Below are 15,153 nucleotides of genomic sequence, written 5' to 3'. Positions count from 1 at the left end.
TTTATGTATATACTTTATATTTGATATTTTTATAGTATAATTCTAGTACATTTGTGCAGTATGTGTTGCCCATTTTGTTGTCTGCATCATATTAAAATTTAATTTTAAGTGTTTTTATATACATAGTAAAATGTCAAAATATGCATGGAATAATGTCCCGTTGTTATTCAGCTTAACAGATATATTTATGTAAAAATGAAGCAACATACTTATTCTGACCTGTACTTAAAATATATAAAAGAAAAGGAGATTACAGTAAATTAAATTTATTTTAAATGATTAAAAACGTCTTGCAGACAAATGGGTAAAACCTAGTGGTTTGAAGAATAGTGGCAAAGATTTAAATGTGCAATTAATTAGTATTTGGGCTCTTTTAATGTCATCTAATGATTCTTGTTCTAAATATGCCTGACAAGATTTTTTTGGTATGTACTGTTGTTGCACTGAATGACATGATGGGTGTCTTCTGTAAATCATTGTAAAAATGTATGTTAGTCATTATTTTTTGCTCGGAAAAAAATAAAATGAAACAGGACACATTGTAATTTAAAGAAAAAAAGTAATGCTTTATCAAACTTTTATTGTTTTTATGCTTGAAAACCACTTTTCGTCTTTGAACCATATAAATATGTAGGCTATGTTTCGTTGTATACTTTTTGTAATTTTATTTTTATGTATCCCCAATTTTATGCAAAATAGCTAAATATAACCTATGCCTCAGACTGTTTAATTCTGTATGTCCAAATCCGAATGAGTTGCCCCCTGGGGATTTAATTCTGATGTTTAGGGTCTTTTAATTTCAGCCTCACTGCTAAATCCCCTTTTTTCAACATTTGTAATTCTAATTCTGAAATTAGAATTCATAACATACATATGCATGCAGCAGAGATTTCATGAGTTGTTATGTGTTGTTATCTGCAGGAAGTGGTCCTAACTCCAGCAAGGCTCCCGTGGCGTTGTTCAAGCGGGTGGTGATCGTCCTGATCGATGCTCTCAGAGAGGACTTTGTGTTCGGCTCTGATGGCCGGAGGTTCATGCCCTACACTAGACACGTGGTGGAGAGAGGCTCTTCTCACAGCTTCATCGCCAAAGCCAGACCACCCACCGTCACCATGCCCAGAATTAAGGTGAATTACACACCAATCAAATCCTTTTTAACCTAGTGGTTCTTCCGTTAATATAAATCTATGGAATGTTTTTGCCATAGATATTTATTGTCAACATATGCTGTTATATTACTAATTCTAATTAATTTAAATATTTAATCATATTTATAATAATACTACTTACTATAACACTATATTATGTTTAATTTGATATTTGTTTTGGATAAATATATTGATACAGTATTTGCTACAAATTAATTGAATGTATTTTCAACAATTTGTCTTAACCACAGTTTTGCATGCACAATTTGTTCAAATTAATTGAATTATTTAAAAATATTATTATTAATAATATGTAATAATATTTTCTGATAGTTAATGAAATGTTTATTTTTATGCTGCAAAATAATTAAATGTATATTCAACTATTTATGTCAAAATAATGGTTATTTTAAAAAACAGCTGCATGCAAATTTGTTCAAATTAGTTGTATTAAATATTTAAATGTAGTATTATTATTAATATGTAATAATAATATTTTCAAAAATTTAAATTGATATTTTATTTTCTGCTGCAAAATAATTAAATGTGTATTAAACAATTTATGTTCAAATAATGGCGTTATTTTATATAGAGTGAAAACCAGCAGTGTTGCATGCTAAATATAAGTATTTAATAATATAAATATGTAATAATATTAATTTAAACAACTAATTCTAATGAAATCTGATAAATATTTAATAATAATAACCATAACAAACATTTAATAGTAATAATAATTAGTTATTTTAAGAAATTATCTAATTAAATATTTAATTTGATATGAGTTTTTATGCTACAGATTAATATAATGTATCTTCAACAAATGAAATAAAGTGAAAAACAAAAAACTGCATTGCATGCAAAAATTTAATTTAATTGAATAATACTGTTATTTTGTTATTATTATCAAGCCACAACAGCTTTGTGACTTTTTGAAAGAATTTGTACAGGAAGAAAACACTGATGTTTGTTATTGACTGACATCTCTCAGTGAACTGGAAGTATTTGGATGAGGATGCTATAGACTGAAAGGACTCGACTGTTTGTTGATGGCTTCTATTGTGTTTATTAACTCATGCTGTAGGTCGATCCATATGTCGATCAGGGATATTTGTATAGGCATATCAGTACAGCATATCATGACAAAAAGACGGAATCCATAGTTCTGCATCTGCTAAGAGCATATAAATCCTGTAAACAAGTTTCAGGCCTTCCTGCTCAAGTTTTCCAGCACGCTTCTCATATGGCCTGCATTCTATGAGTTGTGTCCTGACTCAAGTGTCCAGCAGATGGCAGTCCTGCTCTATCAGACGATCTTCTGTCATATCACTGCAGGCCTCTCAGCAGTGTGACATGGCCAACTAACCCAAATTACAGTCGTCCGGAGATCAATCAGTCATTTATTTCTGCTGGTTAACGCCTTTGACCGCTGGTGGAAGGTCTAGAAGAAAGAGAAGCGTGATTTCATGCTGTTCAAGACATAATATTTAGATATTGATGGTGTAAATGAGAGCCAGTGCTAAGATATTTAGGAATATTTCTGTCTAAATTGATGTAATCCTGTTTTCTGCTGGCAGTGCTGCTCTGTCTGCTCTTCTCATTTCTTTCTCTAAAGTGGACTACAGAGGGTTGTTACTCTCTCTACCATCCCACCTTTCCACCTCCATTTCTTTAGGCTTTTCAGTACTGAGACGGAGCAACCCTCTCTGAAATAAGGAGGTTTCATGACCCTGTATCACATTACACATACAGCTGTTTGTTTCTTATGGCTCTGTTGTGTAATGCTCACTGCAGAAGAGCAGGACACACTTTCAGTGAATAGGGTATATTTCTGCAATAGGTGAGTGAAAGCAAGCACCAAAGAGTCACAGGGTTGCTGTTGGTTTGTAGTTCTTGATAATCTTATATTTTTCATCAATTAAAAACATATGGTTGTTTTTTTGTTACAATAACTTTGGTAACAGCGTCAGTGGTATTTTAGTATTATTCATATACTATTATATTATTTGTTAATAAAGTATTCTTTTTGATATTTTCAGTTGATTTGAATTTTATTTAAAGTTTATCATAATAATTTTATGTGAAGTACAACTTAAGCTTATTCATTAATGTTAGTTGTCATTACTAATGCTTTAAGTTTAAGTTTTTCCTCTAATATTTATATTCTTTTTCAGCTTTATTTTAATGAACAAAAATGGTATTTAATAGTGTCAACACTACAATTTGTGTAAAAAATTATAATGCATATAATTATTATAATGTATATAATATAATATTATAATGTTACTTCTTGAGTGTCACAATTTTATGGAATATTCCAGAACTGTTGCATGCAAATGTTGGATACTGTTAAATATGACAAATTCTGATATGGCTTAATAATAATAATAATAATAATAATAATTTTACAATGTTGAACAATACATTTAATGGTAATACATGATTATGTAATTTGTATAGTTTTTTTTTTGCAATACACATAATTTCAACAGAAATTCAGAAGTGCAGTTCATTATAAATGATCAAAAAATTTAGATTTTTTTTTATATTAGCTTTATGTGTGTATATGTAAACCAAATAACTGAAAGAGGCTAGAGAGAAAGGTGAAAGAGCCAGCTTAAGGTATGATAAGCTTATAATTTGGCCGGCAAATGGACAAAAGCAAGCATCTGAATAACTGTTCTTAATAAACAAATATAATGGTTCCAATCATATAATGTTAGATAGCAGTTAACATATCCCCTAGATATTTCTCTAAAGGATACCGGATTTGTGTCTTTAGTACTTTAAGGATGTCATGGGACTTCATTTTTTACCATATTTGTGGAAAGTGCCAGGAGGGACTTTATTTAGAAAGCGTGTGTGGTCTCCAGAAAGCCTGATGATTACAGCCACACCTTCTTCCTTCATAGAGTCATGTGTTGGTTGATCTCTTCACAGAGCACATTTCACTCGGGACTCAAGGTTTGTCTCGCTAACAAGCCCTTTTTCAGTCCCGGTTGCAACTTGTTGTAACACTGTCTTGTTCTGTTTTTGTTGTTTTCTTTGTTTTGTACTGGTTCATTGGTACAGGGGATGTGTGTAGTCAGAGATCAGTCCGTTTTTTGGTCTTTGTGGTACTTCTGAACCCTTTTACCTGGATTGCTTCTGTTCAGTCAGCTTGATGTTACCGTGTCAGTACTGTGATATTGTAAGGTATAAAGGGTGAAATGCAAAGACAGCCTCAGACAGCCTGTGATAAAAATGCCATGAACCTGTTATATTCAGGGTTGTTATATAGAGAACTAAAACTAAAAGCACTAAATATGTTGTCATTACTTGAAATATAAAATAAATTTGAACTGAAATAAACATTTATTTAAAAAAATATAATAATAATATATATTTATATATACAGTGGGTATGGAAAGTATTCAGACCCCCTTACATTTTTCACTCTTTGTTATATTGCAGCCATTTGCTAAAATCATTTAAGTTCATTTTTCCTCATTAATGTACACTCAGCACCTCATATTGACAGAAAAACACAGAATTGTTGACATTTTTGCAGATTTCTTAAAAAAGAAAAACTGAAATATCACATGGTCCTAAGTATTCAGACCCTTTGCTCAGTATTTAGTAGAAGCACCCTTTTGATCTAATACAGCTATGAGTCTTTTTGGGAAAGATGCAACAAGTTTTTCACACCTGGATTTGGGGATCCTCTGCCATTCCTCCTTGCAGATCCTCTCCAGTTCTGTCAGGTTGGATGGTAAACGTTGGTGGACAGCCATTTTTAGGTCTCTCCAGAGATGCTCAATTGGGTTTAAGTCAGGGCTCTGGCTGGGCCATTCAAGAACAGTCACGGAGTTGTTGTGAAGCCACTCCTTCGTTATTTTAGCTGTGTGCTTAGGGTCATTGTCTTGTTGGAAGGTAACCCTTCGGCCCAGTCTGAGGTCCTGAGCACTCTGGAGAAGGTTTTCGTCCAGGATATCCCTGTACTTGGCCACATTCATCTTTCCCTCAATTGCAACCAGTCGTCCTGTCCCTGCAGCTGAAAAACACCCCCATAGCATGATGCTGCCACCACCAAGCTTCACTGTTGGGACTGTATTGGACAGGTGATGAGCAGTGCCTGGTTTTCTCCACACATACCGCTTAGAATTAAGGCCAAAAGTTCTATCTTGGTCTCATCAGACCAGAGAATCTTCAGGTGTTTTTTAGCAAACTCCATGCGGGCTTTCATGTGTCTTGCACTGAGAAGAGGCTTCTGTCGGGCCACTCTGCCATAAAGCCCCGACTGGTGGAGGGCTGCAGTGATGGTTGACTTTCTACAACTTTCTCCCATCTCCCGACTGCATCTCTGGAGCTCAGCCACAGTGATCTTTGGGTTCTTCTTTACCTCTCTCACCAAGGCTCTTCTCCCCCGATAGCTCAGTTTGGCCGGACGGCCAACTCTAAGAAGGGTTCTGGTCGTCCCAAACGTCTTCCATTTAAGGATTATGGAGGCCACTGTGCTCTTAGGAACCTTAAGTACAGCAGTAGTTTTTTGTAACCTTGGCCAGATCTGTGCCTTGCCACAATTCTGTCTCTGAGCTCTTCAGGCAGTTCCTTTGATCTCATGATTCTCATTTGCTCTGACATGCACTGTGAGCTGTCTATATACAGTCTTATATAGACAGGTGTGTGGCTTTCCTAATCAAGTCCAGTCAGTATAATCAAACACAGCTGGACTCAAATGAAGGTGTAGAACCATCTCAAGGATGATCCGAAGAAATGGACAGCACCTGAGTTAAATATATGAGTGTCACAGCAAAGGGTCTGAATACTTAGGACCATGTGATATTTCAGTTTTTCTTTTTTAATAAATCTGCAAAAATGTCAACAATTCTGTGTTTTTCTGTCAATATGGGGCGCTGTGTGTACATTAATGAGGAAAAAAAATGAACTTAAATGATTTTAGCAAATGGCTGCAATATAACAAAGAGTGAAAAATGTATATATATATATATAAAACACAAAATAAAATTTGTTAAAAATAACAAACAACAAAATATAAAAACAAATTCTCATTATTAATACAAACTACTGTATAATAGCATGTTAATGATATTAAAATAAGACTATACACTCTAAATAAAGTGCAAAAGTGTTCTGCCACATTGACCGCTTTTATACCTTTTTTTCTTAGTGTTCAGTAGACATTGTTAATGAATTTCAACCAGACAGCATGTTTGTTTCTGTTATGAATTTTATTAACATAAAATGTTTTCAAGCTGCAATGCATGCTGGGAACTTGTGAAATGTTGTTTAATGTAAAATAGTTTGTTCAGATAACTCAATTTGAAAAGTTGGTAGAACATTTGGATATGTTGTGAACAAATACTTGAGTATCTAAGTAAGGTAAACAAAACAACTTTTGCTAGCGACATGTTTAGAGTATTTTTGTTAAGTTCACACAAAAAAATTAAACTGACTCCTACTAAAAAAAAATCTTTGTTCAGGAACTTTTCGAAAGTTGGATTTTTTTACAGTGCATGATTGCATTGAAACTCTGTTAAAATGCTCAAAAGGATCAAAACTGCGTGCTTTGTGGAGTGTGTGTGTGTGTGAGTGGCCCAGCATCATCTCTGCCCCTGTAAGAACATGAGCCAGACGGCTGGTTGCCGTAGAGACGCTCTTGCCATTCATTTTCTGGTGCTGCTGATGTCATAGCGGAGGGTGTGACATCCTGGTGAATGGAGCTGTCAATCAAACGTCTGGGTCACGGTGAGCAGTTCTGTAATCTCTTCTGTGATGAGTTTCAATGACTTTATACAGAAATCAAATTCGACAGAGGGACAAAATGTACTTATTAAATGCCTTCTGAGTACACAAGACCATCATTTCCCAGAATTCTCCCTGAATTACTCCACGACTTTGAAATATAGATGCTTCATGTTAAAATATTTTGTACTGACACTGCTTGGTTCATTTGAAGCTTAATAAGAAAATGTAGCTGTGAAAAATGACGCTGTTTTACTGCTGTGCTGATTTTAGGCAGTTTCATGTAAATGCGCAGATTTTTTGCTGAGATATTGCCTCACTTTTTCTTTGATGTCTTCACCAGCTGCTGCGTTGAAGTGTTTCTGGAGAGTAGAGTGATGTTGATTACCCATAATTCCATTTGGTGCTTTTGTGTCTTACCAGTTTGAGTAGCATATGAGCCAATTTTCTGAAGACAGACCGTTTTTTTCTTTTAGCTTTCTGTAAGTTTTTATTCTATTTTTATATTTAGTCATTTTAATATGTGCTTTTGTTTTTATTAGTTATATTTTTTTTATTTAACTTTAACTTTTTATTTCCATATAAGTCATTTTAGTGCTTCAGTTTAAGGTTTAATTCAGTTCAACATCCCGCAATTTCACTTAAGGTTAAATTTAGCCTTACACCAGACCAGGAAACTAAATGAGTATTTCCACCAAATGCATCATAAAAATCCTGCTGAAATCCTGAGTTTGTGTGTGTGTTTGTTTCTGTTTGTCATTTTCCTAAAGATGTAGGTTTTCTTCTGATGGTCATGCACCTTTAGGTCCTGTTTTTGCAGTTGGACTGAAGATTTTAAAAGGTTTTGTTTCTGTAAATAGAGAAACTTTTCTTACTTTCCTGCACAGATAAGCTTTCGGCTTGCAGGGTTTTAATGCTGCAAAGAAAAATGCTTCTTCTGTCCTACTTTTCATGTCTCCAATCATCAGGATTGACACATTAAAAGGTGGGATGTATTTCCAAACTGCAAATCGGCCTGTCTGGAAGCGGAATTGGCCAATCACCGTCACAGAAAGAGTGTTAAACGAAAGAGACCAACTCTGAAAGTTAGAAAAGAAAAATGCAGAAGAGAAATCTTCTGTCTGTTGTCATATGAAGCGTGGATGGCCTCAGGGTGTTCAGCGAGTGTTTTTAAGCTGCTCTCAGTTCTCGGAAGATGCTGAGATAACGCACCCAGGGCGTGTTGTTAACGTCAGATTTAATCAGTTCTGCTGACTACTTCCTGTTGCCCATGGTGCAGAAGTGATGTACTGTTATTTTTTTGTGCTGATTTGTCTTTAAGAATCATTTGTATCTCTACTGTTGATTTGAACTATTTTTATCTTTTGTAAAGAAAAAAGTTTTGCTTTTTCTTTTGCATTTGCCTGAGAAACTTTTTTTGCTTGGGTTCAAGAATGCAAATGTTTAAACTTGGTGGGCGGAGTCTGCAGTTTGAATGAATTTTTATTGGCCTGTTTTGACTGGATTGACAGCACTTTTTCTTTTCTGTTGTGTGGGAGAGCGAAAAAGAAGCTAAACTCTTTGACATAGGTAGGTCTTTGAATGCTTTCGATCACAAACATCTGCAAGCAAAACTTTGGGACTCAACCAAAAAAACAAAAAACAACACTGAGGAAAAAAAAAATACAATTGTGTTTTTGTTGGCAAAACTTTTTTTGCATGCACAGTAATAACATAACACAAAAATCCATATCTAAGTATCTTCCATTACTAGTCATTCAAGGTTAAACCTCATGGCCCTGACAGAGACCTGGATCAAACCAGAAGACAATGTTACACCTGCAGCACTCTCCAATCATTTCTCCTTTTCCCACACCCCCCATTTCACTGGAAGAGGTGGAGGTACTGGTCTGCTCATCTCTAATAATTGGAAATTTACTCCTTTACCATCTCTGAGTATCAACAGCTCTTTTGAATCACATTCGGTTTCTATTACCTACCCTCTAAAAATCCATTTTGTAGTTGTTTATCATCCTCCAGGATTAGGTAACTTTGTGGAAGAATTAGATTTATTGCTCTCAACCTTTCCTGAGGATGGTACTCCCTTTGTCTTACTTGGAGACTTCAACATCCACCTAGATAAACCTCAGGCTGCAGACTTCCACACTCTGCTTGCGTCTTTTGATCTCAAGAGAGTGCTAACTACGGCTACTCACAAATCAGGCAACCAACTGGACCTTATTTACACACGACACTGCTCCACTGATCATGTGCTGGTTACTCCACTACACACCTCCGATCACTTCCTCCTCACTCTTAACCTCAACATGATTCCTGACACATCGCATACCCCTCCACATGTCACTTTTCGACGTAACTTGAGTTCACTCTCACCCTCCCGGCTATCTACTATGGTTTCATCTTCACTTCCTCCCCTAAACAGTTATCCTCTCTTGATGCTAACAGTGCTACTGATACTTTCTGTTCCACTCTGACGTCTTGTTTAAATACTTTCTGCCCCTTATCTTCCAAGCCAGCCCGTACCACCCCTTCTGCCCCTTGGCTATCTGATGTCCTCCAAAAACATTGTTCTAAACTCAGGACTGCGGAAAGGGTATGGTGCAAATCACGTAATCCTTCTGACCTTAATTTATATCGATCACTCCTCTCTGACTTCTCTGCTAATGTTTCCACTGCTAAAAGGACATACTATCATGACAAAATTAACAATTCGCCTAACTCTCGCATGCTCTTTAAAACATTTTTTTTCCTCCTCCTTCATCATCTCTAACAGCTGACGACTTTGCCACATTCTTCATTAATAAAATTACAAACCTCACTGCACAATTTTTCACACCACAATCTATTAAACATATCTTACCAGCAAACATACACTCGTTCACATCCTTCTCTCCACTCTCTCAGGCAGAAGTCTCTAAACTCATCCTTTCCAGTCATCCTACTACCTGTCCGCTTGATCCTATTCCATCTCATCTCCTTCAAGCCATTTCTCCTGCAGTTGTACCTGCACTCACTCACATCGTTAATACATCCCTTCACACTGGAATTTTTCCCTCAGCATTTAAACAGGCTCGTATAAATCCACTTCTTAAAAAACCCACTCTTAACACAACTCTTTTAGGGAACTATAGACCGGTTTCCCTTCTTCCTTTCATTGCAAAAACACTTGAACGAGTTGTGTTCAACCAAGTCTCTGTCTTTTTCACACAAAACAACCTCCTGGACCGTAACCAATCTGGCTTCAGAAGTGGACATTCGACCAAAACTGCCTTGCTTTCTGTTGTTGAAGCCCTAAGACTTGCAAGAGCGGCTTCCAAATCTTCATTACTTATCTTGCTGGATCTGTCTGCTGCTTTTGATACGGTCAACCACCAGATCCTCTTGTCAACCCTATTGAGAAAGGGGATCTCAGGAACCGCACTCCAGTGGTTTGAGTCTTACCTCTCTGATAGGTCCTTCAAAGTATCTTGGAGAGGTGAGGTATCCAAGTCGCAACATCTAGCTACTGGGGTGCCTCAGGGCTCAGTTCTTGGACCAATTCTCTTTTCTGTCTACATGGCATCACTAGGTTCTGTCATTCAGAAACATGGCTTTTCATATCACTGCTATGCTGATGACACTCAACTCTACCTCTCATTCCATCCTGATGATCCGACGATAGCTGCTCGCATCTCAGCGTGTCTAACAGACATTTCTTGCTGGATGATGGACCATCACCTTCAACTCAACCTAGCTAAGACAGAACTTCTTGTATTTTCAGCTAACCCATCGCTTCATCACAATCTCACCTGCCAGTTAGGCTCATCTACCATAACTCCTTCAAAATCAGCCAGAAACCTTGGAGTTGTGATTGATAAGCTGAATTTCTCAGACCACATTGCTAAAACTGCCCGGTCCTGCAGATTTGCATTATACAATATTAAGAAGATCAGGCCCTTTCTCTCGGAACATGCAACACAACTCCTTGTTCAGGCTCTTGTTCTGTCCAGACTTGACTATTGCAATGCTCTCTTGGCAGGTCTTCCAGCCAATTCTATTAAACCTCTACAATTAATCCAAAATGCCGCTGCAAGATTAATCTTTAATGAGCCGAAAAGAACGCACGTCACGCCTCTGTTCATCAATTTGCACTGGCTACCAATAGCTGCTCGCATTAAATTCAAGGCATTAATATTTGCCTACAGAACCACCACTGGCTCTGCACCCCTTTACCTAAATTCATTACTTCAGACTTATATGCCCTCTAGAAGCTTGTGTTCTGCAAGTGAACGACGCATTATTGTACCATCCCAAAGACACACAAAAACACTTTCACAGACTTTTTCCCATCTGGTGGAATGACCTGCCCAATTCAATCCGTGTAGCCGAATCGTTACCCATCTTCAAGAAACGGCTAAAAACTCATCTGTTCCATCTTTACTTGACCCTCTAACTCTAGCACTCTCTATTCTAATTTTATTTTATCTATGTCTTTTTATAAAAAATAAATAAATAAAATAATAATAATAATAATTATCTGTACTGCGTTAGGCTAACCAAGACTTGTAATTGCGCTTGCACGTTGTTGCTCTTTTGTTGGTTTTGATTGCTTCTTATGTCCTCATTTGTAAGTCGCTTTGGATAAAAGTGTCTGCTAAATGACTAAATAAATAAATAAAAATAACTTCTAACCAGTCGGACAGTTCACTTTATGTGTGATGGGTGAAAATATTAAATTTTCCTCTCTCCAAATGTAAATGTGTTACTAAAGGGGTGATAATAATGCTTTATTTATTTATTTGTTGTTGTTGTTTTTGGTGTCTGTATGAACTTTGTTTGAGATCAGTGTGTCTAATATATTTGACAAAGTTTGTTGTTGGCATTTAAGCTTCAGTGTTTCACCTCTGATATGACTGATAATATTCTGCATTTATATTATGCTGTTATGAGTTTAGTGAATGTCTCAGGCATTCAAATCAGTCTGCATCCGCAAAACGTCAGATTACAGACCTTATCAGAGGTGTTTGTTTGTTGAACTCTGGGATATAAAAACATTAGATTTAGATTAGCTTTTTACATTTTTATAACAAATTATTGTGGTGGTATGGGTGATTGCTAGATGGCTTTTTTTATTTTTTTTAATAAGCTATAGTATAAACTTGTGTAGCCTATAAGTTTCAACTTTAGGCACACAGTTCAACCGAGTTTATGATGAAATAGTTGAATCACTTAGTATGTTTAAAGGCTCACAAATGAATATGGAGTTTCAAAAAGCATCCAGCAGTTTCCTGTCTTGTGAGTCTCAATTTAGCAGATGTGCTGCTGCTGCTGCTGCTGCTGTAACTGTATGGAGAAACTTTAGGGCTTTTTTCTGGCAGAAATGCTCGTTCCATTCAGCAGAGCCACTGGCATCCTCTCTGGCTGTGAATGCTTCTAGGAGCTGCAGTTAGCAAGCATACGAATTTAAACCCGTCCTGGTGCCAGAATCTCTAATGCGGCATAAAACTACTGCAGAGGGGAGCCAGAATCCTCTAATTGCTCATGTTTCACTACAAATATGACAAGACTAAAGCAATTAGCCTGTGATTTCTGGAAAGCTCGGAGTCTGGTGTGAAGGAGGCTCTGTGAGATTTGCTGATGGAGCAACGAGAGGAAGGACCGAACAGCTGCAAGAATCCATGTTGTGAATGAATGTTGAGCCATATTCTATTTATATTCATATATTATATAATAATTAAGGTGTAATGTATATGCAATGTTTCAAATATTCATAGTATTTTATGATATAAATATTTCAGTTGTTTTAATTATTATATTTGTCCATTAGTTTATTATTTATTCAAGGTTAAGACTGATGTTTTAACAGCGACTTTGAATTAAACTTGAGTTTGACTCATGCAAACTGGCAAATTAAAGCAAATTGCTTTGAAGCAATCTATATAAAAATAAAGGTTACTTGCAATTAATGCATTTGTTTGCTGCATCATTCAAAATATTCATAATATTTTTATACTGTACAGTGATGCAACTAACAAATATTTTGTACAGTAACAGTACGATTATTGTTTTGACAGAAATGTATGCTTTTAGGACCCATTAAATTGTCAGAAGTGAAAGTAAATAAATTGATAATGTTACAAAAGATTGCCATTTCAAATAACTGCTGTTATTTTTTTTTACTTTTTATTCATTAAAAAATATTGCATTGCTTCCACAAAAATATTATTCAGCATTAATAATAATGAATGTTTCTTGAGCAGTATTGGTGAGCAGAAGAGACTTCTTTCAAAACCTTATGACTATGTCTATATAATACTGTACATCAAAATATTATATTTTAAAAAGCAATATGATAGAGACAGACGGAGTGATGGAAACACGTAAAACATCTGTTTCAGCACTTGTCTAATAAGACAGAGATCTAGTGATGTTTATGATGACACCTGCGCCCCCCCCCAATCTCAGCTCTGTGTTAATTGTCTGGGAGAAGCACGTTACGCTAGATGACAGTAATTGTGTTGTGTACACTAACAGACACACGCAATCAATACCCTCATTATAATCTACACCGCAAATAGGAGGGGTGGTCTCGTTGTGTGTGTGTGTTGTTTTCATCATTAGATGATGTCGTTCCTGAGAGATGAGAATCTGGGTGAGGGAATTATGTTTGGGTTTTCCAGTAGGGTAAGGGAAAGGTTTCGTGTTGTGTTTTTCTCTGCGTGAGACTACAAAGAGTTTGTAAATTTGTGGTTCTGTTCCCAGAATAGCTAATGATTTATCTGGCCTATTTTAGCGTCTCTGGTCATTTATATTCAGATTCACACTTTTTTATAACCAGACTGTGTAAATATGAGACTTTATGAGCCGAGAAATCTTTTAAGCACACCAAAAACAACAGGCTTTTCTTGTCAAAAATGCCTGTTTTTTCCCCTCATAAAGCTGTATTTCTTGTGTACTCTACCTTCTTTTTAATATCAGCTGTCAAAACTGTAGTAATATCAAATTGTGTTGTTTACAAGACATAAATGGAGCAGTTGAAATTTTATAGGGGCTATATTTTGCTCGTTTTTTCCCTGAAGTGAATTTCTAATGTTTTAAAGGAATAATTCACCAAAAAATTACAATAGGCTAAAAATGTACTCGCCCTCAGCCCATGAAAGATACAGATGAGTTTGTTTCAGATGAGTTTTGAGAAATTTAGCATTACATCACTTGCTCACCAATAGATCCTCTGCAGTGAATGGGTGCCGTCAGAATGAGAGTTCAAACAGTTGATAAAAACATTACAATAATCCACATGACTCCAGTCCATCAATTAAAGTCTTGTGAAGCAAGAAGCAGATCCATCAAGACTTATTTAACTTTAAACTGACACTTCCGGTCAAAATACCAGTCCATAATCTATTATAACACTTCCTACAAAGAAAAAGTCCATCTCCCATTGTCCTCTCACATCAGAATCCACCAACATATTTGATAGATGCAATGACACTGGAGAAAGCAATAATATGTATAGAAGATTCACATTTGCGGGTGAACTTTCCTTTTTTAAGGCCTTTTCGGACAGTAAAGATATTTTATGGTTTCTTCAACAGCTTTATTTGTGTTCTCTCATATGTCTGTCATCAGGCTCTGACCACCGGCAGCATCCCGGGCTTCATTGATGTTGTGATGAACCTGAATTCTCCAGCTTTGCTGGAGGACAATCTCATCTGGCAGGCCAAGAGTGCTGGCAAACGGATCATCTTCTACGGCGACGACACTTGGGTTCGACTCTTCCCCAAACTCTTCATGGAGCATGACGGCACTACCTCATTTTTTGTGTCTGACTACACAGAGGTGAGATGATTTAAACTCAAAGTTGCTGGACCCTTTAACCTTGTTCTGTAAATGTTCCCAGGTGAAATCAGTAGGAATGAACAAGATTGGGAAAGTCATGTGAGGGCAAAAGATTTTCCACACAGATTTCGTAACCGGTTCAAGAGGGTTTGAAAGTGACTTCAGTGTGAGCTAGGCGTGTGCAATATGACAAAAATATGATAAAAATATCTCCACGATCTGCTTTTGAAGAAATATCGTAGTATCGTGCTACAGCGCACATTCTCTCAGCTGCAGTTCTGGTGCCTCGGTCATGCCTCATGCATTCACAGCAGTGTTAACTCAGCGTTAGAGTTACTCTCGCAGGACACTGCACTTATTCGCAGTCACAAAAGTACGTTATTTGCATGTGCTTTTAAATGCTTCATACACCCGAAGCGCACGCGGTAAATCCTGTCAAACA

General features: G+C 36.4%; 1 protein-coding gene across 1 annotated transcript in view; it reads left to right on the top strand.

Annotated features, from left to right (window-relative positions):
- The window catches only part of LOC306883571 (GPI ethanolamine phosphate transferase 2-like), a 137,894-nt gene that overhangs the window by 533 nt on the left and 122,208 nt on the right, over positions 1–15,153 (top strand). Inside the window, exons 2-3 of the mRNA XM_079438934.1 lie at positions 922–1,127; positions 14,502–14,711. Coding sequence (XP_079295060.1) covers positions 922–1,127; positions 14,502–14,711 — 416 coding nt within the window. The remainder of the gene's footprint in view (positions 1–921; positions 1,128–14,501; positions 14,712–15,153) is intronic.

Source organism: Barbus barbus (assembly GCF_936440315.1).
Source record: "Barbus barbus genome assembly, chromosome: 17".
Taxonomy (NCBI): Eukaryota; Metazoa; Chordata; class Actinopteri; order Cypriniformes; family Cyprinidae; genus Barbus; species Barbus barbus.
Note: the sequence above shows the minus strand (reverse complement) of the source record. Positions and strands in the feature narration are given on the sequence as shown.